This window comes from Hakea prostrata, chromosome 11 (assembly GCF_041222555.1).
Source record: "Hakea prostrata isolate BN-2017 chromosome 11, UWA_Hpros_2, whole genome shotgun sequence".
NCBI classification, from domain to species: domain Eukaryota; kingdom Viridiplantae; phylum Streptophyta; class Magnoliopsida; order Proteales; family Proteaceae; genus Hakea; species Hakea prostrata.
In genome coordinates, this window is record NC_142610.1 from 7,002,073 (window position 1) to 7,030,048 (window position 27,976).

The 27,976-nt window shown below is 35.5% G+C and overlaps 2 protein-coding genes and 1 pseudogene across 2 annotated transcripts; all 3 read right to left on the bottom strand.

The window, feature by feature from the left end:
- Positions 1 to 5,408: 5,408 nt before the first annotated feature.
- LOC148999824 (polygalacturonase-like) lies at positions 5,409 to 7,200 on the bottom strand. The gene is made up of 4 exons (XM_089140092.1): positions 6,704 to 7,200; positions 6,322 to 6,611; positions 5,993 to 6,221; positions 5,409 to 5,748 (listed from the first exon to the last, which is right to left on the bottom strand). The coding sequence occupies exons 1-4, from the start codon at positions 7,139 to 7,141 to the stop codon at positions 5,527 to 5,529; spliced, it is 1,179 nt and encodes a 392-aa protein (XP_088996218.1). The 5' UTR covers positions 7,142 to 7,200; the 3' UTR covers positions 5,409 to 5,526.
- A 3,020-nt stretch (positions 7,201 to 10,220) lies between these two features.
- On the bottom strand, positions 10,221 to 11,928 carry LOC148999825 (hydroquinone glucosyltransferase pseudogene; annotated as a pseudogene).
- A 13,812-nt stretch (positions 11,929 to 25,740) lies between these two features.
- On the bottom strand, positions 25,741 to 27,325 carry LOC148999826 (polygalacturonase-like). The gene is made up of 4 exons (XM_089140382.1): positions 26,882 to 27,325; positions 26,493 to 26,782; positions 26,159 to 26,387; positions 25,741 to 25,962 (listed from the first exon to the last, which is right to left on the bottom strand). Exons 1-4 carry the CDS (start codon positions 27,323 to 27,325, stop codon positions 25,741 to 25,743), a joined length of 1,185 nt encoding a protein of 394 aa, XP_088996508.1.
- Between the last annotated feature and the right edge of the window lie 651 nt (positions 27,326 to 27,976).

A 27,976-nucleotide genomic window follows, 5' to 3' on the forward strand; every position in this document is an offset into this window, starting at 1 on the left:
TCTGTAGAAAAGACAGAAAGAAAGAGGAAATGAGAAGTTGATGGGAGAAGTGATAGTGAAGTTGTGTCCTATTTATAGAGAAGGCAATGGAGGGAGACATCTTGTGTTGCTGCTTTCCACGGCGTGTTTGGTTGCAGGAAATAAGAATTCCTGGATATCATAGTTTCAAATGAAATGAAATGAAATGGAGATGAAGTAAGGTGCGTATACATGCAAAGATGATGAGAAGAAACTAGTAACATGGGCAGGAAAGGTGCCGGTTTCTCTGCAATGAAATCCGCCCATTAAATTCAAAGCTTTATCTCTCAACCTCGGTTGAACCGTGTGTGCGAACCGCTTGGTTGGCCAAGGTTGAAATGGACATGGACAGCTTTCTTATTCGACCCGCCTACCTGATTGGCTGATTGCCCGCATGGGGTTGACGGTTATTAGTTATCAGTTATTATCAGTTGGCGGTTACACATGGGAGTCGTTATTCGTGCTACGGACTTGAACGGCTGATCTGAGGGATAAACTTCGCCTTGTCTTAAGGTAGCAGCATTCATTCCCTCCTCTTTTCGCTCTTATTGTGTATGTGATCATGTTACTTTAAATCCCAAATTTGTTAAGTTTGACCCCCTAAGTGGGGAATGATGTCGAGAGTAAGGAACTAGTCTAATATTCTTTTTTTTTATTTATTTATTAAAAAATCATTTTATTATGAGAAACATGCAAAATTCATGGAATAAGGGAGAAAAATGTACTATGCAACCATGAACTCTGTGGAACTAAGTTAGACAAAGAGGCATGTATTAGACAAAGCCTTCCTTATCAAGGAGCAATACTGATAAAATCCCTTCGAAATCAAGTTATTTGAAGATAATTTACAAAAAGGGAAGATATCGATAATTATATATATATTTTTCTTCCCCTTTTTTGGGTAGAATGGCAAGGCAGTAATCTTTTAGGTCATCATGGACGGCAAAGGGGATAAATAACTACTCATTACCTTTTTTTTTTTTCTTTTCTCTTTGAAACAAGGGTGAGAATTACATAATAAAATAAGAGAAAAAGACTATATCAAGCTAATTTCTAAAAAAAAACAGACGACCAAACCACTCCTCCCTAACAAACGATTGCAACAGACTAGGGACCACCTCAACATCAAGGTTAAGCTCACCGATCAACGGCATCATCGATGCCAACCAATCTGCACATTCTTTGTGAAAAAAAGGAAACATCAATACCCCAATGCCTGAAAAACTCTCTGTTACCACCGTTGTCTTCCATCTGGAACTTTTGGTCATTGAACATGTATTGAACCAGCCGCTTCACACGAGCACACACCTAGATAGGGGAATGAACTTCATTCCTGAAAATTCTGCCATTCCGTTCTTGCCAAACACAATAGATTGTTACAATGAACGAGAGGCACCTCACCGTGCTCACAATCGAATCACTTAGAAAGTGAGAGGAAACCCAAAATCAGTGAGAGAATTCATTTCATAGTTTGATTTGTTTTCACACCTCATCAGTGTACCTACAACAAAAGAAAAGATGGTTATAGTCCTTGATACCCTCGCTGCATAGCACACAAATGGGTCAATATCAGCATGCCAACTAAGCATCTTAATCTTCGTGGCCAATCTATTAAGGATAGCAAGCCAAGCAATGAGAGAAAATCTCGGGTGATGCTTCTTGCTCCAAATCACCTTGGCCCAATTCATCTTTGTTCCTATGGTTCGGACAATATCAAGGGCAGATCTTATAGTAAATTTTCCAGTGGAGGTAGTTGTCCACACTGCATAGCCCAAGGAAGCTCTTTCCAAACAACGAACATAGTGATCTCACTCCAGTGAGACTCAATAAGAGGATCGTGTCTAGCATTGGCTCAACACCCATCTGTACCAATCAAGTGACTTACCCTGAAGAAAAAAAATCCCTACCCATAGCAAGAGAGAGAAGAGAATTTTCAGTTTTTAGAGGGCCTTCATCAAGCCAACGGTCGTTAAGCGACGAGCCATCATGCACTTTGTAGAGGGACCACCTTATGCGCCAAGCTTCGAAGATGTAAAATATTTTTTAGCGAGGAAGAGCATGTCGAGGGGGTTGGAAGTGACCAATAAATTGAATGATTTTTCAACCACCTTTGCCTAATAAATTATGATCAACATGTCTTTTTGTCGGACACCAACACCTACAAGTTTCGCATCAACATGGCACTATTCCATTCTTTAAGGTTATAAAGCCCCAAGCCACCTTCCTCTTTGGGATAGCAAACCATCCTCCATGCCACCTTATACGACCCATGTTTCGTTGACCCAAAACCAGCAAAACTTTGCCATTAAGCTATCCAACCGTTGGAAGATTCGGGTAGGCAATTTGAAGATGTTAATCCAATACCCAATAACCCCCGTGACCACTGACTTAAGCAAGGTTATGCGACCAACAAAAGACAGCGTTTTTGCACCCCATGAGCTCAACTTAGTCTCAACCTTAGAAATGAGGCCAACATAGTCTGAGGATGCAGGTCTTTTAGAGATGAGGGGAACACCAAGATACCGAATAGGGAGCTTACCAACTGCAAACCCCAACACATTGTGAAAATAAGATTTGATATCATTTGGGGTGTTCCCAAAACAATAATGAAGATTTTCTTTGGTTTACTTCCAACCCGGACTGACGAGAGAAGTCATGTAAGAGGTTTTGAAGAATGTTAGCATTGGCTTTTGTCACATTTCCGAAGATAAAGAGATCATCTACAAAGCAGACGGAGGTAATCTCAGACTCCATACACCAAGGGTGATATTCAAAAGAACCCCTGCTTCGTTGTTGCCTTCACTGGAGCACTAAGTTGAATACCATTGGAGACAACCAAAAAAAAAAAAAAAAAAACTACAAAACATTAATTAGCCTCCCCAAACTTAAACCAGACATTGTCCCCAATGCTTAAACAAAGAAAGAAAGAAAAAAAAAAAAAAAAAGTAAGAAAGCAAAAAACTTCCTTGAAAATAGCTAAATCAATAAACACAATTCTCTACACTTTTCTCATCCTTGTCTTCTATGTCTTCCTCAACATCCATCTATGCTTTCTACATTAATAAAGGGAGGTGAAGGTGCCCCTTTTTTCTTTTTCTTTTTTTTCCTTCCTTACACCTACATATAAAAAAACAAAGAACATTAAAATAGTAAATAACAAAATTTAAAACATTAAAACCTGAGAACTCAATGCAAATTAACAAAGAAAATGCAATAATAAAAAAATAAAGCAACATAAAAAACCCTTGGGTTGGCTCCCAAATAGCGCTTGTTTTATAGTCTTCAGCCATACTATTTATGTGCGTCACTTTGGAATCTGTCAAAGTGATATTAGATTTTGGGAAGTCTAACACTCTATCCTGATACACCTTGAGCCGTTGTCCATTGACTTTAAAGCGTGCATTGTGTCATTCAATTTCTACAGTGCCAAGTGGGAAGGCTTGAACAATTGTGAATGATCCTAACCACCTCAATTGAAGTTTACTTGGGAAAAGTTGAAGCCTTGAATTGAAAAGTAACACTTTGTCACCTAGATTAAATGTCCGTTGTAAATATTTTTGTTCTGCCATCGCTTTGTTTTCTCCTTGTAGATCTTCACATTCTCATAATCTTCAAGGCGGAATTCATCTAATTCATTAAGTTGTAAAAGACATTTCTCTCTAGCCGCTTGAAAATCAAAATTAAACAATTTCATTGCCCAATATGCTTTATGCTCCAACTCCACCGGTAAATGACATGCCTTTCCAAACACCAATTTATGGGGAGAGATACCTATTGGAGTTTTAAATGTTGTCCGATGGGCCCAAAATGCATCATCAAGCTTTCGAGACCAATCCTTTCTATTCAAGCTCATTATTTTCTCTAAGATCCTTTTCGATTCCCTGTTGGAAATTTCAACTTGGCCATTTGTTTGAGGGTGGTATGTTACAGCAATTTTGTGTGTAATCACATATTTTGCTAATAAAGAAGATAATTGTTTGTTGCAAAAATGCTTCCCTTCATCATTGATAATAGCTCTAGGAGTATCAAAATGGGTAGACATATTTTTCTTTAAGAAGCTCATTACAACCTATGCATCATTTGTTGGGAGTGCAACTGCTTCTACCCATTTGGATACATAATCAACAATAACCAAAATATAGAGCAATAATTATAGGTGTATATACTATTGCTTTCTTCAAAGTCTAGAATGCTTGCAAGCACTCTTTGTCAAAATTGAAAGTAACTCTCTTTTCTAGTAGATTGTATGAAGATTTAGTGATTTTAGAGAAGTTTTAATGAATTTTCTATAAAATTCAGCACGTCTCAAGAAACTTCTAACACCCTTTTTAGTTGTAGAAGGTGATAACTTCTCAATATTCTCACAACTTATGAATGTACCCTTGTTGATAGTTAAGGCATCAGCTTGGTGAGTGGTTTGGTGTGAGGGGGGAATGAAATTTGAATTGGGATAATTTATGGGAATGGTGAAATACTAAAGCAAAACATGTCTCTTGGTTCTCTCTATGGATGACGGGATTGGTTTAATTTTCTACTTTGTATGGTTATATATGTGTTACTCGAGTCTTATACCTGACTTTGAATATGGACTTGCATTGGCATATTTAGGTGGCAACTCAAGTTATCTGATTTGTGAGGTATGTGATGGAAGCAAAGGGTTTATGTTGATAGACCCGTGTTTGGAGCCTATCACCGATCTCGGTCTTGGATGGGGGTGTAAGGGAGTAGCCTTCGTGGTACATTCAATCCGACACAATGGGTATACCCATTTACTTGATTAAATTCTATAAATATGTACCATATGATCTCTTATAGAGTTATTGTGAGATTTGCAATTTTTGCTATAGGGTTTTGGGTAAGAATTGTTGTAATTCTTTGTTGACAATTGGTTCAGATCTCTATTGTAATTCTTCCTATAAAGTGACGGTTCTTCTTCCTTGTGGATGATGTATCACACCATATTGGTGTAGGAACCATGTTAAATCTTTGTACTCATTGTGAGATTTGTTTTTGTTCTTGCTTGTGATTTATTGGTGTTTGTTCTTTAATAGATTAGACGGAATTCACGTTGATCTGAAGGGATGAGGAGATCGATTGAGTGGATTTTCAAAAGCATTAAGGACTTGGTAATAGAATCATATTCAAATAATATCTCAGCATTATCCCATGTGTTCAATAAGGTAAATCTCCAATGCCCAAAAATCACATGGAGGACTCTCTTAAAAAAGAAAAAAGTGGATCGTAGCAAAGATATTTTTGTTACTAGAAAAGAAAGCAACGAAGATACTTCTACCCATAAAAAAGTTGGGAAGCTATAATTAAAGTGAGGTGGTTGAAGCCTCGAGGGTTGGAAAATGGAAATCACCATTCAATGAAAAATATTTTCTCCCTTTCTAACTATTTAAAATTCTCCATATCCATCAATACATAATGATTCAACAATATAATGGAACTAACATTCTCATTTGGTAATATACAGCAGCAGCAATGCCAAGAATAATAAAAATATCATTTCAAGCAACTTGATGGTTGAATTAAACCATAAGAATTGCCAACTGCATTGTTGCAAGATGATTGTGCGATTTGGTTTTGGTAAGTTAGTTTCACGTCTTCTAGCTCAATATCAGTGCAGGGATTTTGACGGCTACAATCAAATTTCATAGCTACTTCAGTCGCTGATGTTCCTCGAACATTTTTGTAGGTGACATGACTAACTTTCACCCCTGAAGCCTGCAAACCATATCTTGTTAATGAGCGTGTTTGATTACCAAATCTCAAATTAGGGGAGGAATTCCCCAAAAAAGGAAAAATAAAAAATAAAATAAATTCAAAGTTCAATTAGTCCCCACAGGTTCAAGTCCAGCTTAAGGACTGAAAACTGAGGTATAATTGGGGCCCAATTCAATTGAGTAACATGTGGTCATGTATGATGATAAGAAACTAATATTCCAACTATACCCTTGTATTATCATACCTGTCCAGGGCAATCTTCATCATTTGGGCAGTAATTTTGATCAACTATAATAGGATTTTCGACATTATGCATGATGCCATCTTGGAAAAGGACACCATTGACGAATCCATGACTGGGCCTTCCCCATGTCTTAATTCTGAACCCATTCTGGGTACCTGTGAAAGTAACTGTTTTAACTGTCACATTCTGTACTCCCGGTTCTTTTAGAGCCCAGCCCAGACTTCCAATGCTGCAAAATCATACATGCTTAATAAGTCTACTCTCTAGTTGAAGAGCTGAATTGATATCAAATCCAACAAATATAAGACCATGGAAACCATTTGACTCACCTGATGCCATGTCCAGGTCCACATGCAATATTCTCTATCCACAAATTTGAAGTACCCGGACCAATTGAGATGCAATCATCCCCAGTCTTGATGTTGGCACCCTTAATCGTGACATCAGTTGACATCTCGACGTGAATGCCATCGGTGTTGGGACTGTTCCCAGAAGCGGTGACCGTCACCCCATGTACGTTAACATTCTCACAGCGATCGAAGGCAACATGAAACTCCTGACTGTTTATTGATGTTAACCCATTGATAACAATGTCCTTTGAGTTCATGAAACCTAGATTCTGCATATGATCACACAAGGAGAAAATAAAAGAGAATTGTTATTACATGATACATATTTTCCAAACCATTGGGCTGGCTTTAAGGTACGTACCGTTGCTCCACCTGGGCAATGGTTTCCTGAAGCCTTACAAGCCCACAAACTGCTTCCTTGCCCGTCAATGGTTCCGCCGTTAATTGAAACACCGACGACTTTCTCGAACATCAGCCAAGTTCCGGCATTGCCGGTGACACGATAATCCGACGGAGCAACAAGAGTCCCATCGATCTGTATGGTAATTCCAGTGTTCTTGCAATTCCCAACAAAATTGGCCTGGCCCAGATAATATGTTCCTTGAGGTACATAGATTGTGGCCGGGCTACTAGACCCACAAGCCATTGCCCATGCACGAAGGAAAGCAGGAGCTGAGTTGGTCCTGCTGTTGGGCCTGGCCCCTAAGCTGACCACATTATAGGTTACACTACCAGAAGATGGGGTCAAGAAGAGGAAGAGCAAAGAGAGAAGAAAATTCATGGCCCTCTTCATTTCCATTGTTTTGAGAGAGAGAGAGAGAAGTTGATGGCAGTCGGGTCTGTAGAAAAAAGACAGAAAGAAAGAGGAAATGAGAAGTTGATGGGAGAAGTGATAGTGAGGTTATGTCCTATTTATAGAGAAGGCAACGAAGGGAGACATGTAAAGAACGACTCGTGTTGTTGTTTTTCACGGCGTGTTTGTTGCAGGTAATAAGAATTCCTGCATCATAGTTTCAATGGAAATGGAGATGAAGTTAGGTGCGTATACATGTAGAGATGAAGCTAGTAACATGCGCAGGAAAGCTGCCGGTTTCTCTGCAATGAAACCCGCCCATTTCAAGGTTAATTGCATTAAATTCAAAGCTTTATTTCTCAACTCCAGTTCAACCGTTTGACTCGCCTGGTTGATAAAGTTGAAACATAATGTATTTAGTTGACCAAGGTTTCAAATGGACATGGGTTAATCCAGTCACCCAGAAAGATCAGCTTTTCATTCGTGGAGAACACTGTGTTTCTTTTTTCTGAACCACACAGTAGAAGGTGAGTCTCATCTCTAAATATTTAAAAAATTTAGAGATAAAAATCTCAATAAAATGTTGATGGTTACATATGGAAACCGTTATTTTTTCTACGGAATTTCAAGGCTGATTTCAGGAATAAACTTCGCCTTGTCTTAAGGTGGCATTTCCCGTGGTTACCACAAACCCACGAAAGAAAAATACTAATAACGACATTTATGATCATGTTACTTCAAAGCCTTTAATCCTAATTAGTGGGGCCAATGATGTTAATAGTAAAGGAACCGATTTAATATATTTTTTTTAATTAAAAAACATTTTATTATGACAAACCTGCAAAAATTCATGGATTATGGGAAGAAATATTCTATGCAAGCGTGAAGTATGCAGAACTAAGCTAGACAAAGAGACATAATGTAATCGATAGAGCCTTCATTGTGATCAAGGAGCTGGCTACCTCCCTTGGAATTTCAAGTTAATGGAACAACTTACAGAATTAAGTGAGGATATCAAAGATCAGAGTTTTTGGAGGTAGACTTTTTAATGGCTGGGCAATAATTATTCGTCATGATGAATAGTGTTAGGTTGTAGTTCGATTTCGAAGATAGATCCGCATTGACATACTTTTAGCAGACAAACTCAAATGATCCGATTTTGGAGATCAGTGATAGAAGCAAAAGGCTTGGGCCGATATACAAGCTAGCTCGATGGTTTGACTTGTTTATCCAATTGAAGTTTATACATATGCACTTTATGTTAGCCTTTTATGTCATTGTGAGATCTTAGATTTTTGCTTTCGGGTTTTGGGTAAGAGTTCTTGTAACACTGTTCGGGTGATTGGTTGAGAGATCTCCATTTTTTTTTAACTAATATAGTAGAAAAATTCTTCTTTTTCTCTTGTAGATGTGGCGTACCACATTGGTGTGTAAACCAAGTTAAAATTTCTATGTGTTTTCGTTTTGTTTATGTTTCAATTTGTGATTTTTTTGGTGTTTATTTTAACAAATGTCAACGGGAATAAATAACAACTTCATTACCCTAACTTGGAAGGCAAAATGTGTGTTGAGTTTAGGCAAGCACAAGCCAATTCATATGGCGCCAATTTCTTCTAGAAGGTGCTTTCAAACTTAATGACCTCAAAGGTGAATGATGTACTCTAATAATTAATGTCAAAAGAGCATGGAGCATTGCCAAAAAAGAAAAGCGATTTGTGAAAACATTTATTTATCCCTAAGCTAACAATTTTATTGGATACTTTGGTTATGAAAGAGTTCTTGAATCAAACTTGGCGTGCAAAAAACCTTCCTCTTTGTTGTCCTTTAAAAATTTTAGTCCTAAAAAGTGGGTAGGTTCCATATGCTACTTAATAAAGTTAACTAGACCACTAGTGTTGCTAAATGGAGGTCTTATGGGTGGATTCAACTTTAGTGCTGTGCATTTTCGCACTGAGCTGCGTATGGCCACGATCTCCCAAGTGGTCAAGGTTGAAATCTCGACCATTCATTTTGTATTTTTTTTGTTACAGATAAGTATGGATATGTATGGTTGAACAAACAAAAAGAAATAAATGCAAATCGGGTTGTCGAGATTTCACCCTCGATCATCCATTCTATTTGGACCGTTTGCTACGCAATTTTTCCACGGCACTGAAGCTCCATTCCCAATGGGTTTAGCACATTGTCTCATGCTGAAATTTGAAAAACATGATGGATCACAATAAGCTAATAGCACTTGTAGGGCCTACAAGAGTAAAGGTGTCTAATATAAGGTGTCTGATATGCTAACATAGGCAGATGACATTTTTATTTATTTTTTATAGGTTTATGAATTACTTAAATGTGGCTTTTATTACACCTGCACCACTTGGCTTTGGATCCTTGGGTTATTGGTGTTGCAAGTAGGCCTATAAATGGATAGTCGAAATCCGCCATCGAATTCACATTCGTATTCATTTAAGGGTATCTGTATCCGAAATTTTTATTACCGGAAAATATCTAAATCCGTCCACTAAGCAACCGGATTCGGATTCGGATAATTGCTTATCGGATCGAATAATATCCGGATAAAAATTATCCGGATAGAGCAAAATATTTAACATTTTTTCTTTAAAAATTGATGATAATCGGATTCGGATACCGGTAATCGAATTCGAATACCGGTATTCGGTAATCGGAAATTAAAATTTTATAATAAAAAATATAAAAAAGTGACAATTATCAATCAATAATCGGATAGTTATCGGATCGGATTATTATCGGATATCCGATAAAATTTCGGCATCGCATTTGGATGTCTTCTCTAAATTTTTTCCGGATTTGGATTCAGATTCAGATAGCGGATTTGCTAATCGGATTCGGATACTGGTGTATCCGAGCCGAATCCGATCCGTTTACAGGTCTAGTTGCAAGGCACACACCACAACACCGTTTTCGTGTAGAATTTGGGTTTTTTCTTTGAAGGGGCTCTCACAATGAGTACCCCACTAGATAAAATCCAATGACTATCTTTAGATTAGAATATCAAACGTGACTGAATCTTATAATTCATTGGAATTTATCTAGCTTCCTCTTGTGTCTCTATTATTCCCAATTTTCTACTTTTTTTCTATAAAATTTTGTTCTTAATAAATTATTTTTTGTAGTCTCACCAACATTTCCAATACTTTTTTTTTTACCAAACCATTCCAATACTTATGCATCATGAATATTACACAGGTTGTCAATTATAATGTGCAATCACAGCTACAATATCAAACTCCTACCTTTATTTCACAATATGAAGATCAGATTTCTCTTCTCACCACACTGAAGGGAAATTACTCCAAAATACTACAATGTTAAATGAGTCCTCCATTTCTGTGCCACTTCAGAGAGATACAGTGTTGAAGAACCTTCTTCACTTAACACCATGCCTGCTGCATCCTTTAGCTCTTTCATCCTGCTTCTTGCTCTATGCCCTTCTTCTCCATCCATTAGGTTCCTCACAACCTTGGCGATCTCTTCACTCCCAATAATTCCATCTTCTCTCTCTTTAGGCCTCAGTGCCACCTTCATGTCCTCCACCAGCATCACTGAGTTCATCTTTTGCTCTGCAAAGAGTGGCCAAGCAATCAGAGGCACACCATGAACAATACTCTCTAAAGTTGAGTTCCACCCACAATGAGTCAAGAACCCTCCAGTAGAACCATGGCTTAGCACTTGGATCTGAGGAGCCCATGAAGGTACTACAAGCCCTCTTCCTTTGATCCTCTCCAAGAACCCTTCTGGTAGATGTGAAAATGGATCCCCAATGCTTTGAGCATCAAAGAAGTTGGCAGACACAGATTTACCAGTAGGGCTTCTAATAACCCATAGAAATCTCTGTTCACTTTCCTCCAATCCTATGGCCAATTCATTTAGCTGCTCTGCTGATAAAACTCCTCCACTCCCAAATGAAACAAACAAGACAGACTCATCTGGTTGATCATCTAACCACTTCAGGCATTCATTTACATCACCCTCATCTCCTGAACCGGTCCTTATGAGTGGTCCAACCGGATAGACCTGAGGTATGCACAACTCACCACCTTCCATAAAAGCCTTGATAGCACCCGGTTCCAAATCCATGAAGCTATTCAGAAGAACACCATCAGCCAATCCAACACCTTTAGAGAGATCAAGAACACATGAATAGGCTTCGTTCTTTCGGTCCTGAATCGGTTCTAACAGATCACTTCCATGAACCGGTTCACACCCAGGCAATTGAACCGGTTCAGGTAGATCTCTATACTCACAAGAGTACATCTCATCTAGCTTTGGCAAATAAAAGAACAACCATAATGACATAGCTGTACAGGGAAAGAGAAGGTAAGATAAAATCTTGAATTCCTTGGCGACATCAAACGCATCAATGCCAAATTGATCAACAACCAAGGCAGAAAGACGAGATGTGTTCATAGTTAGGTCCTTGAGTACCTTCCGAAGAGATGGAAGAGAACGAGAGATGGTGAGACGAATGCGAACTTCTTGAGGTGCATCACAGGAGAGGTCATCAAAATTAACAAATGGGAGTAACACAGAATTAATGGTTCTGGGAAGGGAATTCAAGACTTCTTTCTGGGCTTTGGGGAGAGGACCATCACTTGGGATAGTGAAGGTAACTGAGAAGTGGCGATAGAGAACGAGTCGCTTTGCAAACTCGGCCAGTGGGATAAGGTGACCCATTCCTGGTGAGGGTAGAATCACAATGTGAGTAGCTTCTTTTGCTTCTTCTTCTTCCATGGTGATCAGGATTTGAAACTAGAATTATTGTGAAGAGAGATTTCCAGGTAAAGCTCGTTAATATAGAACTCGGTGGTTCTTTTAATTTTCCAAGTTGAAGCAAGTCCGGGTCTACCAAACCAACTGGGCCAAAAAAGTGGTTCTGAACTTGAATCTGATTGGATCTGTGAGGTCAGCACTAATCGTATGAGATAGGTTTTAACTTCTTGCATTATTGATTCATTTGGTTAATCCATACCCAAAAAAAAAACATTTGTTTTATCAGTTTAATCTACAAAACTTGAACGTTTCAACCATTGAACCAGACAGAATGATGAACTGGGGCAGGGAATTTAATGAGTGGATTTCTTTCTCACAGTGATGGTTAATTGCTTTATCGAATCGAGGTGGTGCACTGAACTAAATTGTTATACAAATGAAATCTCAAATTTAATGGGTTTTTTTTTTATTCTAGATCTAGAACTTTTTCTAAATGTAAAATTCACAACACGATTGCAGTTCGATAAAGAGGCCCCAAGAAAATAAATTAGCTGAAGAAACAAGCACAAATATGCTTTATCATCAAGACAGATGAGACATTATTATGAATCTCCTTTTCAATGGAAATAGTATATGGTGCTAAACTCTATCTTTTCATGTTATATACCTTATAGATTCATCAGATTAGTTTTGTCTACCATCCCATCTTTTCAAACGGCTTGTTTTTCTCTCCCAGATTTGTTAAAAAGTTGGATTCTGTATCATGTCTTTTCTGAATGCAAACAGAAGTAAAAAGTCATGCACTAATCTGTTTTTGGAGTAAACAAAGACATGAACTTATCAGTTGAGATAAAACTTTGGAGTTTACCCACTTCCCAAAGAGCGCTTGGTTTTTGAAAATTTCAAACCAATAATATTGACCACCTTCTCAGACAAGCCTAGAAGCTTATATCTAAACCCTGGTTCTCTCTAGGCTAAAAGGTAATTCATGCAGAATACTTCCCTCATTATTCTTTTTTATTTATTTTAAGATTCTGTTTTTTTTATATATTGGAATTTTTTGAAACTGCTGCTTTTTTAGTCATTATATATATTATATATTTTTTTCTTCCGATAATTGTTCAACAATTACATATACCATAAAAAATAATCCAACCCATGACATTTTCACTAAAAAGTGTTGGTCATTATCAACTAAGCCAACCTTGTAAATTTTTTATGTTAAAATTTTCTTAAAGATATCCCAAAGGTAACAATACTGTTCACAAAAAATATATAATTGTTATAAATAATATTTATTATGGATGTCCATTACCCCAAAGAGATTGTACTTCCAATTGAAGATCTCAATTACCTCAGGATGCAATATTGGTGAAGATCACAACCATCTCATTACACAATATTGGCAGTCAATATTTCCATTCTATGCACCTTCTATCTTGGGTGGCAATCTATCTTTCCATATCAAGAATATCTTATTGTGTGCAAGAATCATATATTGTATTTCCATATGCAGAGTAGATGCTCCTTCTACTATAAATATGTAATGCACTCAACTGAATGAATTAATTCTGATTGAACTCATCTTGTCTTTCTTCTTTGTATCTAATATATTTTCTCTTTATTTTATAACACGTTATCAGCACTATTCCGCTCGAAGTATTGCATTTTGAGAAGAAAGACAGCAGACTATGTATCATTATGTTTTCTATTCCAAAGTGAAAAGAATGATCGACCTCCTCACACGTTTTTGTAAACAATGGAGTTTACCTTATCCATCTTGAAATGTAAGTGCATCATGATAAAAAGGTATGTGTTTTATTGAATCTAAGAATAAAAAATAATAAGATATTAGATTTCTTTAACAATTGTGATTTGTCATTAATAATTGATTTTATTTATTGTATATAGTGGTTGCTAGCTTTGCACCACAAATATTATTAAATGCACATAAAGTTGCAATGTTTGAAACTGTAAATGAGTACAGTTCTGCAAATGCACATGAAGTTGCAAGATTTGAAACGGTAAATGAGTACAGTTCTACAGATGCACTTGAAGTTGCAAGACTTGAAACTGTATATGAATACAGTTCTGCAGATGCACATGAAGTTGCAAGATTTGAAACTGTAAATAAATACAGTTCTGTAGTTTTTTAAATTAATTCTCTGTTGAAATTATAAGGAGAAAATATTATTCATGAAAATATGCCAGCAAATTTTAAAGTTTCAGATTTGTTGTTACAATAACAATATTGTAAAAGGAGTTTTAAGAAATACTCTGAATGATATAATGCATATTTGTGGCTGAGTGAAATAATGGACTATTAATGAAAATTCATGAAGCTCATCCTATTGGTTCTGTTCCATTCCCTGAAGTGAATACAGCAATTCATGATATGCCTGAAAGAAGACAAAATTAAAAATATGGTCATGATTGTGGAAGAGGATGAGGCAAAAGACGGAATAATTACCGTCATTATTATGGAAATAAATAAGAGAACAATATGGATTCTCAATATAACAATTTAAGAAGTGAATATTATATTTGTTACCGATGTGGAATGAAAGCTATTAGACATGTATCTGTCATACTCCACAATATTTAATTAAGCTTTGTCAAGCCTTAATTAAAGAAATAAAAATAATGTGGAGATAAATTGGATTTTTCAAATCATGATACTTGAACAATTTTTGCCTATAAAAGGAATGATTTTGATGGCCTCACAGATACTACACATCTAGATGTTGCAATCTTCTTTGAAGATAATAGTTGAAGATTTGATTATGTAATTCTTTTCTCTTCAAATCTCATCTCATAAGTTAGTTTATCTTAAATTTAATATTTTTCCTCTATAATTTTTTTTATTGACTTTCTATATATCTTTTAATATATTTTGTTTAATTTTTTATGAAGAATGTGAATATTCTCTTATATGCTGTGATGCATATTATACTGAGAGAAAAAATATACATATTTTCTTATTTAATGATGTGGAAGTCAATGTTCATAAAAAATCGGTAGTACAACCATGGTAGAAGATCTCGCTCTCGAGAGAGATCTCACCACCTTGAAAAAGAGAGATCTCGACCATCTCGGTGAGATCTCGGTCGAGATATACAATTTTTTGGCGTCAACTCGGTGGCCCATCTCGGTGGGTTTTAGGGTCCTAATTGGGTTGAAACTTGGTATTTAGCTTATTTAAGGCCTTTTGAACACGTTGGTGGCCTTGGATTTGTCAGAAACAACCCTATGTATGATTTCTAAGTCTACCCATAGTGTGAAACCGAAATGTAGTAGGATTAAGGAATGCAATGTTATACAATATGTAATATAGAACCTTTAAAGCATATAAATGAAAAGCAAGTATATCAAATGCATCAATTAACTTAAATATTATCAAAATTCCATCCATATGAGTATCACAATCTCAATTTTCAAGAATAAAATAATTATACAACCATTAGAAATTCTATATAAATCATTAAATCATAAATTCATAAGACAAGTAGAGAATGATTGATCTTCCTTGTTCTAGATGTGCTAAGAGTAGTTGCAAGTGAAAATTCAGCCAAAATCCACAAAAAAGGCAAAAATTAAAAGTTCCAGTGAGATCCAGGGCGAGATATGGCGAGATATAGCGAGATATGGCGAGATCTCGAGCGAGATATCCCAACTCGCAGATCTCGACCTCCATCTCGTCTCGCCAATGTGAAAAAACGAGATATCTCGCGAGATCTCCCACCATGAGTACAACATTGATTAGAAGCTTTGGAAGAGCTAATCTATTATTATCTGGGAGATAAAATTGGCTATGAATAATTCATTATTTTGTAGTAAGTTTCAAAGAAACTTATTAAGTTTCAAAGCTATTTGCCAAAATGATTATCAAATTGAGACTACAAATAATGGTATAGGTAAATATCTATACAAAGGTATTAAATATTTCTCCCAATTTGTACTACACGAATATCGCATGGTTGAAACACATGCTTGGGTAAATCAAATGAACATTGATTCCAATAATTTTATTATTTGGCATGACCGGTTGGACCATCCCGGATCAAGTATGATGCGATAAATTATTGAAAATTCAATTGTCATCCATTGAAGAACCAGAAGATTCTTCAATTAAGTGAATTTTCTTGTATTGCTTGTTCTCAAGAAAAAAATTATTATTAAATATTCACCAGCTAAAGTTGAGATTGAACATTCTACGTTTTTGAAACGTATAGAGGGTGAAATATATGAGCCCATTCACCCATCATGTGGACCATTCAGATAATATATGATTTTAATAGATGTATCTATAAAGTGGTCACATGTATGTTCATTATGAACTCGCAATTTGGTGTTTGCGAGATTGTTTGCTCAAATAATGAGATTAAGAATATAATTTATGAATTATAAGATAACGACAGTTTGTCTTGATAATGCTGGTGAATTTACATCTCAGGCTTTATGATTATTGTATAACAACTGAGATCACAGTTGAATAGCCTGTTACTCATGTTTATATCCAAAATGGTTTGGTAAAATTATTTATTAATTGTCTCCAATTAATTGCTAAACCATTGTTTATGAGAACAAAGCATCATTTGTACGCATTAGACCAAAAAGTTGTCATAAATTCTCCCTATTACAATTGGCTTATGGTCAGAAGCCAAATATTTATCATCTTAAAATTTTTGGATGTACGGCTTACGTTCCAATTGCTCCACCACAGCTCACAAAGATGAGTCTCAAAATAAAGTTGGAAATATATGTTGGATATAAATCTCCTTATATAATTCAATATATTGCTAAGGATAGGAGATTTATTTAATGCAACACTTGCTGAGTATTATTTTGATGAATTAGTTTTTCCAACATGAAGGGAGAGAATAAACAGTTGGAAAAAGAAATTGATTGTATGCATTATCATTATCTCATTAGATCCTCGCACTGAGCACTGTGAACTTGAAGTTCAAAGGATAATGCAATAAATATTATAAATCAACTGCTAGATTTGCTGACCTGCTAAGAGTTACTAAATCTCATATTCCAGCTGTAAATGCTCCAATTAGAATTGATGTCCCAGTAGGACAATCTATCAGTGCAAATGAAAATAAACCACGTTTAAAACGTGGAAGATCAATCGGTTCCAATGATAAAATCCTAGAAAAGGAAAGGAGCAAATGATCAAGATGGTCATAATATGGAGACAATTGATTATTAAGATCCTGAAGACATAACTTTCTATAAAACCCCAAAAGAGGTTCAGGTACCTGAAAATAATGAAGAGATCTCGATTAGTTATGTCATTGCAGGAAAAAGATGGAACCGAAAAGATAAAGTTGTCGACAACATTTTTTATTGTTGAAATAATACATCAAGACGAGGATCTTGAACATAAATTTGTTGATGAATATAAACAAGAAATGATTGGCCAAAATGTAGAGACGCAATTCAAGCAGAATTGAATTCGCTTGAAAAATAAAGTTTTTGGACCTGTAGTCCAACAATCGAAGGTATAAAGCCACTGTGGTACAATTGAGTTTTCTGCGAAAAAATGAAATGAGAAAAAGAATGAAATCGTGATATATAAATCGTGAATTATGGCACAAGAATTTTCGCAGATGCCTGGCATTGATTACATGGAAACATGTTCTCTTGTGGTGGATGCAATCACCTTCAGATATCTTATTAATCTGCCAGTATATGAAAAATTTGATCTGCGTCTAATGGATATTATTACAGCTTATTTATATGGCTCACTCGAATATGAAATATATATGTAAATCCTTGAAGGATTCAAAATGACTGAAGCATATAAAAATTCCTAGGAAGTTTGTTCAATAAGGCTTCAAAGATTATCAAGGCATATATGGTAATCTCCTTAGTGGATATTTACTAAATGAAAAGCATAAAAATGATCCAATTTATTATTATGCCTTTATTAAAGGATATGTATCTAATTTTAATAAGTATATATAATGATGATTTAAATATCATTGAAACTCCTGAAGAGTTTCCAAAAGCAGTAGATTATTTGAAGAAAGTTAAAATGAAAATCTTGAAAAGACAATGTTTTGTCTTGACTTGTAAATTGAGCATTTGACGAATGAAATATTCGTTCATCAATCAACTTATATAGAGAATATTTTGAAGAGATTTTATCTAGATAAAATACATCCATTAAGTACCCCAATGGTTGTGAGATCGCTCAATATAAAGAAAGATTCATTTCGACCCCAAGAAAATAGTGGAGAATTTCTTGGTCTTGAAGTACCATATCTTAGTGCAATTGGGGCATTAATGTATCTTGGTGATAATACACAATCGGATGTAGCATTTTCTATAAATGTATTAACAAGATTTATTTATTCTCCAATACGAAGACACTGAAATATTATAAAACATATATTTCAGTATATTTAGGAAATTATTGACATGATATTATTTTATGAATGTGGATATCAACTTATTAGTTTTGCAGATGCAAGATATTTATCTGATCTACATAAAACTAGATCTCAAACATGCTATTTATTTTCAAGTGAATGTTAGCTATTTTATATTTGGTTAAGATCAATGATACAACACATTCATGAAGCATGCAGTCTTCTACTAGAAGAAGGAATTTCAACAATATTATATGAAGATTATGCTGCATGCAAAGCTCAATTGAAGGGATGATACATCAAAGAAGATAGAATTTCTTCTTTGTATCTAATATATTTGTGGTGCAAAGCTAGCAACCACTATATACAATATATAAAACCACAATTGTTAAAACAACATAATATCTTATTATTTGATTGATTCTTAGATTCAATAAAACACATACATTTTTATCATGATGCACTTACATTTCAAGATGGACAAGGTAAACTCCATTGTTTACAAAAACGTGCGATGAGGTCGATCATTCTTTTCACTTTGGAATAGAAAACATAATGATACATAGTCTGCTGTCTTTCTTCTCAAAACGCAATACTTAGAGCGGATTCGTTCTTCGAGCGGAATCATGCTGATAACGTGTTATAAAATAAAGAGAATATATCAGAGACAAAATGTATTTATTTCACTATTTTGCCCTTCATGTTATTCCCAAAAATTGTTTAATAGGGTTAAAAGATAGGATTCCAAAGTAAAAGGTGGCATAAGTCTTAATTGTTTAATTGCAAAATAGTTATATCATAAAAAGGAATATATAGTGTCTAAAAGGTTTTCACTGATAAATTTGACAAATATATCCAATAAAAATCTAATTTTGGGGTCTCTGTGTTTTTTAAATATAAAGTGCGGTGTTAGTGTTTTAAGGCCTTCATTTTGAGATGCCAGTGCAATTTATTCAAATTACATTTATAAAGCATGATTCCAACCTTCCACCTCACACGCTTGATATTCCTGGCCTTAGAACTACTTTATTCATTAACCCATTTCGCATGACTAAAAACAATAAATAATCATATGAAATCCACATGGATAAACATAAATGTTTATAACAATGGTCATTTTTACTTGCTATGCTTCTCTGGTTGTCTTTTTTTTTAAGAACAAATTTGAGATACTAGAGGCAATTGAAATACTACTAACATATAAGAAGAAAACTTAAAGCCAATGCAAGGTTGGTTGGTTTTGGTACCCATGGAGAACACATAAAAACGGAAGGTAACTTATATGTATGTTGAGATGAGACTTTCCTTAAAAAAATAAAAAGTCCTAACTTAAGGCGTTGGACCATCTATGAGTTTTGTGGGTCCTTGTTGCTTTGGCTAAAAGTTGAGATCAATTTTGTGTATGGCATATTTGGAAACTTTCTTTCCTCTCTGTTGAGAATCCATATTCGATGGGTGATCTACTAACGATGTAAATCAAATCATGAAAGTTTGATGGGTAAACATCTGATTGTAAACGAATGAATTAACTAAACCCAACTTTAAAATCTTACTGGAAGATGGCCACATGGCATGAAATGGGCTCGACATGCCAATAATGCTAATGGGATTTTAAACCCAAATATATCAGAGTATTCTTAGAAATGAAAGACGATTCAAATTTGACAGAAACCATAATGTTCCCTTACAACATGTGTCAATAGTCTAAATCCAAAGTTAATTGGGATTCAATCCACCATCGTAAACAAATCATATCAAGCGTGAACCAAGACTCCTTGGGAACAACTAAAGGATCCAAAACTTAAAAATTCTCAAAAGAACTAAGTAATCATTACATCCATTGAAATAACAGGAAAAAACCGAAAGAGTGATCATGAACCCAAGAAACAAATCAAGCCTAACTAGCAACGTTTTAAATCGTTTTCTTCTACCTTGGAATCAACTCTAAGATTTCATGCGTATAATAATTCAAACAGTCATATACCAAGTCTTATACCATTTAAACACCTTAAAACTGTTGGAAAATACATTACCACATGGTCAATCGTATAAGACAAATAAAAAATAATCATAAATATGAAAACTTATCTTACTTCAAATAGCATGAATGATCTCCTTGTCAAAAATGGTGGAGTTGAAACGTGCGTGACTGACACTTTCTTTAAGGTATTTAAACACCCCGAATAGTGCACACGGGTCGAGAATGAGTTTTCACCCCCAAGATCAATCAACCCCTCCATCACAGAGGCAGTGCACCTCGTAATTGATGGACTAAGGGATCCGTAAAGCTACATTCACCAATTTGTTTTTCATGACACAATTTAAAGAAAATCAATGCTTTTCAAAATGTTCGTGCAAGAATAACAAACCCCTCCCACCTTTATATAGGAGAGCAAGAGACACCAACGAAGATTGTCTCCAAAGGTTTTATCCTTTCCCTTAAGGCATGTTTGAGCAAAGACACCTATTGGCCATTTAGGTGTCTTTTAGGAAAAGACTCAACCTTTAGAAAGAAAAAAAACAAATTGTTTGAATTTTCAAATAAATTACGAAAATTGCAACAACTTTCTGCAATTTATTGTTCTCGCATTTATATATTGGTCTCCCTTCCTCCAGGGTCCTTGATCAAAGATGCTTATAGTCATGCCTCTCTTTGGTTAAAGTTTCCCTTTTCCTTTTGTTGCTTTGTTATTTACTTTCTGCAATTTATTTTTCTTGCATTTATTTATTGTTCTCCCTTCCCCCTGGGTCCTTGATCAAAGATGCCTACAGTCATGCCTCTCTTTGGTTAAGGTTTCCCTTTTCTTTTTATTGCTTTGTTATTTCATTTCTTCATTTTTTTTCTACCTTTTATTTATGCGTTGGTTATATTTGTATTATGTTTAGTCTCAATTTGATCACATTAGAAAATGGATGGATTATGACCGCTCGTTTAGTTTAATTAATTAGTTAACAAATTTGAATCATTGCACTCTCGTATTATCATTAAGATGTAAATTTTAAAGTGGCATATCTCCTTGAGATTGACCCATTAGTTACATGATACCGTGCGCTTGCGGTTATTTTTATTTTGCAAAAACAAGTTTTTGGCGCCGTTGCCGATGAGGTATCAGTGTGGGGGTAATTGTATTACAAATTCTACAAAAAAAAATAATAATAAAATAAAATTGCAACACAATTGAAAGATGAAGATCCTAGCCAATCTGAAAAGCTTGATGTTGCAATCGAACGAACCATCGATCAATGAGGTTGAGTCACACCTTGAGTGTTGTCTTTAAGGTAATTGATGCACCTTACTACCAATGGTTCTTTACACCACCACCTCCAAGATAAAACAACCTTCAACTAGAAGATGAGGTAGTTCTTCTAACCCCTTCAAGGAGCCAAAAGCTACAACACAACACTTATATCAACTCAAAGAAATAAATTAGCTTTGTAACACAAACTATGCAAGTGTGAAGAATGTCTCAATTACACACCACATGTAAGAAAGGGTTGGGTTTTTATAGGCCCAAACCTCACTTTACACCCTTTAGGATTCTTAAGGCAGTGAAGTGGATTTAATCCATTCAATAATCTTAACCCACTCATGGTAATGGCCATGAATGATCATGAAGTTTAAATGAGAATTGATGGTCAAGAGTTAGTATTTAAGTAAATTCCACCCTTCAAGTAAGCCCACCACACCACCATGATCAAGACCTTTAAGACCCATAACCAATGTCATGAAAAGCCTCATAACCAAGGTCATAAAGGGCCTAATTTACTCATGGTGCCTCATTACCACCCTTACCTCATGGGTCCCACACACTAACAAAATAATTAAATGAAAGAAATGCAAAAACTATTTTGAAACTTAATATAGATAATATAGATAATATAGATTTTAATAAAAAAAAACCTAACAATTAGTCTATTTTATTTTTCTCATTCTTAAATAAATCGAAGTGTTTTTTTTATTTTTTATGATAATAAAAAAATTTTAAAAATATTACTCATAACTAGAGTAGAAACAAAAATCAACTGGGGTTGATCCAAGTGGTAGGTAAGCAGCTTGGTTCGCTTAAGCAAGGTTCCGGTATCGAATTCTTGTAGATGCAAAAAATCCCCGTTGGGAGACTCACCCACCACAATCAGGTGTGCGATGCGGGTCGAACCACCGGTATATAAACCGGGGTTGGCAAACCAAAAAATTAAAATTAAAAAAAAAAGTATAGAAACAAAAACGTATAGTAGTCCCCACTCTACTGCAGAATCCTTAGGATTTGATTGTAGGTGGCTCCGAAGTCTACATACAAAGATATGATTAGTTATTTTGACCGTCATTAGTACTTTGCTTTGAGGTTCTTTTATCTTGATTTGTTTTCTGTTAAATATTGCTATGTACGTATTAATTATAATGAACTCTACCAGGAAAAGGAAAAGGTACAGTATTTGAACTACAAATTCATGACCACCAATCAACAAAAACATAATCCCAGAAACAGAACACCCTGGCTCAACTAGCGAGGCAAGAAAAAACATATCTAGGTCTTAAGGGCATACCACAATTAATTTTCTCTTCTACAAATGAATTTGGTGAGTGACGATCAGTTGAGTTCACCTTTTTTGTTACCTATTTCACAAGTTTCCTACAAAAACAATTCGTGATGAACCCAAAACATGGTATCCAGGTAGTTCAGACAAGTCCATGAAATCTTTTTGCCTTGAATATCAATCCATCGTTTCCTCACATTGAATTCATAACAATAGTAATATCAATGGAACCCTAAGGTTTTTGCTCAGCAGCAACACTTAAATAAGTAAGAGGTCAAAAGTTTAAATTTTCTTGTGGTTGGACTTCTACCCTTTATATAGTTGTTAGAATGAACTCCAAGAAATCATGAACAAGATTATGAACAAATTGGTGGAACATATAGATTTAACGTGGTTCACACATCAATTTTGTATGCTACATCCATGAGAAAGAAGAACTTTCATTATGTAGGAAGGCAATTATAGTAGAGATCTCTCAACCAGTCGTTAGAATGGCATTACAACAACTCTCACCCAAAACTTTAAACCAAAAATAGCAAATCACAAATGACTCCATAAGAGGACTTAGGGTATATATAGACTCTAATGGAGGAATTCTTATTATAAAGGTAAGATTTGAGTTTAGGATTTCAAATTTAGGGTTGAGATCCCGAGGGTAAGGTTAGGTTTAGACTGGTTTGACCCAACCCTACCCTTTCACATCCCTAATTCCCATGCTAGGCTTGATCTGTAAACATAAAGCCCAGTCCCAAGCCTTACCAATTTGGTCTTTGGACTTGGGTGTTAGCTTAAAAGGAATGCTTGGAAAATATAAGTCTTTGGACTTTACTATAAGTAAGAAATAGTCACTAAAATATTAAAATAGGCCCAAACACATCTCAAACCTATGACCTTCGCGTTATTGCCATGACACTGTAACCAACTGAGCTATTAGGCCAACAAATAAAACATTTTAATTTAAAATTATAGTGATCAATTAACTTTAGAACTTCTTTTTTTTAATCATTCACAAATGGGACCAGCAGCCTAGAAAGTTGTCTTGCAATGTTTGAAAATAAGACTCTTTTTTAAACTGATAGCTCCATATTTCATTGTGATCATGCAAAGGCATGTTGGTGGGTCTCTTCTCTAAGGGTTGATACTGCTGAATTCTCGGGGAATAACATACATAATTGGCTTGATTTTCTAGATCTCAAATTTATTGCTTCTAATCAAGGTGATTATGTTCACACTATATGCAACATTTTATATTGGGTAATCTGGCATGCAAGAAATGACCAACTGTTCAATGGAAAAATTGCTTCACTTACTAACTCTTTGAATTAGATGTACATGTTGCTTAATGAAGTGAACTGGGTTCAAGATAATGCTGCTAACCAAGACTTGAATATTGGGAACTCAACTGGGAACTCAAGTTCCATAAATTTTGCTAGTGTTTTGGCTGAGGAATTTAGTCATCTTTGAACCAGTTTCAAAGTTTTTTTGGATGCATCTTGGGATAGTACTTCAAAGCAAGCAGATAGAAGTAGTTATTCCAACAAGCCGGTTTATTTGGGCAAAAACCTACTTTTGTTTTGGTTTCTTTGCATTTATTATGGAACTTGAAGCTCTTAGGGATGCTATTTTTGCTATTTTAGAACTTTGTATTAATCAGGTTGTTTTCTGTTCCAATTGTCTCCCAGCCATAAAGGCCTTAAATGGTCAGGCCTAGTCTCTTGACTGGCCAAGCTATGGTCTTATACAAGATGTCAAGAGACTTTTTGACCTCTTTTAATTATGTATATTTTCATTATATTAGCAGATCTTGTAATGTTCAAGTTGACTTCCTAACGGGACAGCAGACATCGGATCAGCGGAATCCCGTGGTGAAAACCGATCGAACCGACACGTTAGTGAAAAGGGAATCCGAGAAGGTGGGGTGAAATCCGAGATTTCAAAAAGCATACAATGTACATCACAAAATCATGTCGATCAAATAAATTTTTGGATGAATTCACATTTCTTCCACAACCAAACACAATTTTATAAATTATAACTCCATGATTTGAAGTGCTTAGTTTGAAATCTCAAGATATTCAGAATCTCAGTCGTTGGTGGCAGTCCCCAACAAGCTAGGAAATTTCAACTCAATCGTATTTGGTGGCAGTCCCCACTAGCTTGTCATGTAAACTCCTCTCTTTTATCCTCTAGCATTAATCAAGAGAGCCTTCAATGTCAATGAAGAGAGTCTTCAATGAATTTACATTGACAGGAAAAAAAAAAAAAAGGACTTAATAATAAAATCATATAAATCACAAGGACTCTTTCTCGATGAAAGTGGATCACAACAAAGAGGACATAGTTAAGAGTGAGGTGGTTGAACCCCCAGGAGGGTTGGAAAATGGAAAATGGAAATTATTTCGAAATTTTTATCTATTGTATTTAAGGTAAAATATTTTATCTTTTGCTGATTCTATAAAATTGCATATGGCACTTGTTGTAAATCCAAAGATCTTTATATCCATCAATACATTATTATTCATATTTAAAGATGTATAGAACATGAACTTTGAAATGCCTTGTAAAGAATGGATCATAATACTAAATTTGCTTAATTTTCAAATTTATTCAACATCTTAGATTTATTTTTATTTTTAACGTCAAACTTAGATACTAAATTTGGGTTTACTTTTTCGAAAATTAGAATGATTAGAGTGATAATAATGCATGTTGATTTTCATTATTGACACACTCTCTCTCTCTCTCTAAAGACCCAAGAAAGCTAAAAGATTACATAAGATTAATCAACTTGCAAACAACACCTATAGGATTTCCTAAAAGAACATAAAGCACAATGCGCATTTTGCACGTGCATTTTCTAACTAGTCCATCAATACATTACTATTCATCTATATAATGAAACTAGCATTCTTAATGCCGAGATAATAAGTGAGAAAAAAACACACATCATTTTAAACAACTTGATGGCTGAATTAAACCATAGGATTTGCCATCTGCATTGTTGCAAGATGATTGTGCGATTTGATTTTCGTAGGTTAGTTTAACGTCTTCCAACTCAATATCAGTGCAGGGATTCTGAGAACTACAATCAAAATTCACAGCTACTTCGGTCGCCGATGTTCCTCGAACATTTTTGTAGGTGACCTGACTAATTTTTACCCCTGAAGCCTGCAATTCAAATCTTGTTAATGAGAACATTTGAATATCAAACCTCAAATTAGAGGGAAAATTCCATAAAATAAATAAATGTTGAGTTCCATCAGGCTCAAGTCCAGCTTAAAGGCTGAATGAAACTTGAAGTGCAATAGGAGCACATTTCAATTTAGAAACCAGTATCCCAAATTTACCCTGGTATTTTTTGTACCTGTCCAGGGCAATCTTCATCATGTGGGCAGTACTTTTGATCAATTATGATAGGATTTTTGACATTTCGCATGATGCCATCTTGGAAAAGAACACGACTGACGAATCCATGACTTGGCCTTCCCCATGACTTAATTCTAAACCCATTCTGGGTACCTGTGAAAGTAACTGTTTTAACCGTTACATCCTGGACTCCAGGTTCATTTAGAGTCCAGCCCAGACTTCCAATGCTGCAAAGACACACATCTACATGTTTAGTCTTCTCTATATTTGAATACCTCCACATAAACCAGATTCAACAAATATAATCAGAACATGGAAACCATTTTCCTCACCTGATGCCATGTCCAGGTCCACAAGCAATGTTCTCTATCCACAAATTCGAAGTGCCCGGTCCGATCGAGATGCAGTCGTCTCCCGTCTTGATGTTGGCGTTCTTAATCGTGACACCGGTTGACATCTCCACATGAATACCATCGGTGTTGGGGCTGTTCCCGGGGGCCATGACTGTCACCCCTTGTAGGTTTACATTGTCACAGTGATTAATGACAATGTGAAACTTTTGACTGTTTACTGATGCTAGTCCATTGATAACAATGTCTTTTGAGTTTGTGAAGCCTAGATTCTGCAAGAACACAGAAGAAGAAAAGGAAGAAAAACATCATGTACATGATGTTTTCTGGGTGAATTCAAACCAAAATAATGGCCTTGGGCTTTAACGTACCCTAGCTCCATGCGGGCAATTTTTTCCTGAAGCCTTACAAGCCCACAGATTGTTCCCTTGCCCGTTAATGGTACCACCATAAATTGAAACCCCAACGACTCCCTCGAACAAGAGCCAGGTTTCGGCGTCGCCCGTGACGCGATAATCCGCCGGAGCTAGAAGAGTTCCGTCAATTTGAATCGTAATATCATTGTTCCTGCAACTCCCAACAAAATGAGCCTTGCCCAGATAATATTTTCCTGGGGGCACATAGACTGTGGCGGAGCTTGGAGAACCACAAGCCATTTCCCATGCACGAAGGAAAGCAGGGGCTGAATTGGCTCCGCTGTTGGGTCTGGCACCTAAGCTGACTACATTATAGGTTGCAGAACCACCAGAAGATGGAAAAAAGAAGAGAAAGATAAGAAGTGAGAGAAGAAAATTCATCGGTTTCTTCGTTTCCATTTTCTGGGTGAGTTACACAGAAGTTGATAGCAGTTGGATGTATAGATGAGATAGTAACTAGGAAAAAGGAAATGAGAAGTTGATTGATGGAAAAGTGATAGTAAATTAGTGAGGTCATGGGCTATTTATAGGACTGAAAACAGATGGATAAAGCAATGATGAAGTAAGAAATGTAATGACTTATGCTTCTGTGTTTCACGGCGCATTTAGTTGCAGGAAATGAGAAATCCTGAATCAATTGTTCAAAGTTTGAAGTGACCTTCAATGGAAATTGAGGTGAAATTAGGTGGCTATTATCTTTAGAGAAGAAATTACTGACATGGGAAAGAAAAGTTCCGGCTTGTTTGCAATGAAACCTGCTCACATTGAAAGGATACACTAAGTTCAAAAAGCAGTGGTTCAGTGATTAGGTTTTTTTTTTTTTTCAGAAAATTATATGACACTCACTATTTTTTTAGGTGAAACTAGTGATCAATAATTATTATCTCCAAAATTAATGGCACCTACATACATCAAATTACCCAAAGTTAAATTTTGTTGTTAAATAACTAGTAAAATTATCTAAATATCCTTACCTTAACTAAGTCATTTTAAAATTTTATCCAAATACCTTCTAAGTATAAAAATTATCCAAATACCCTTAGGTGTGGA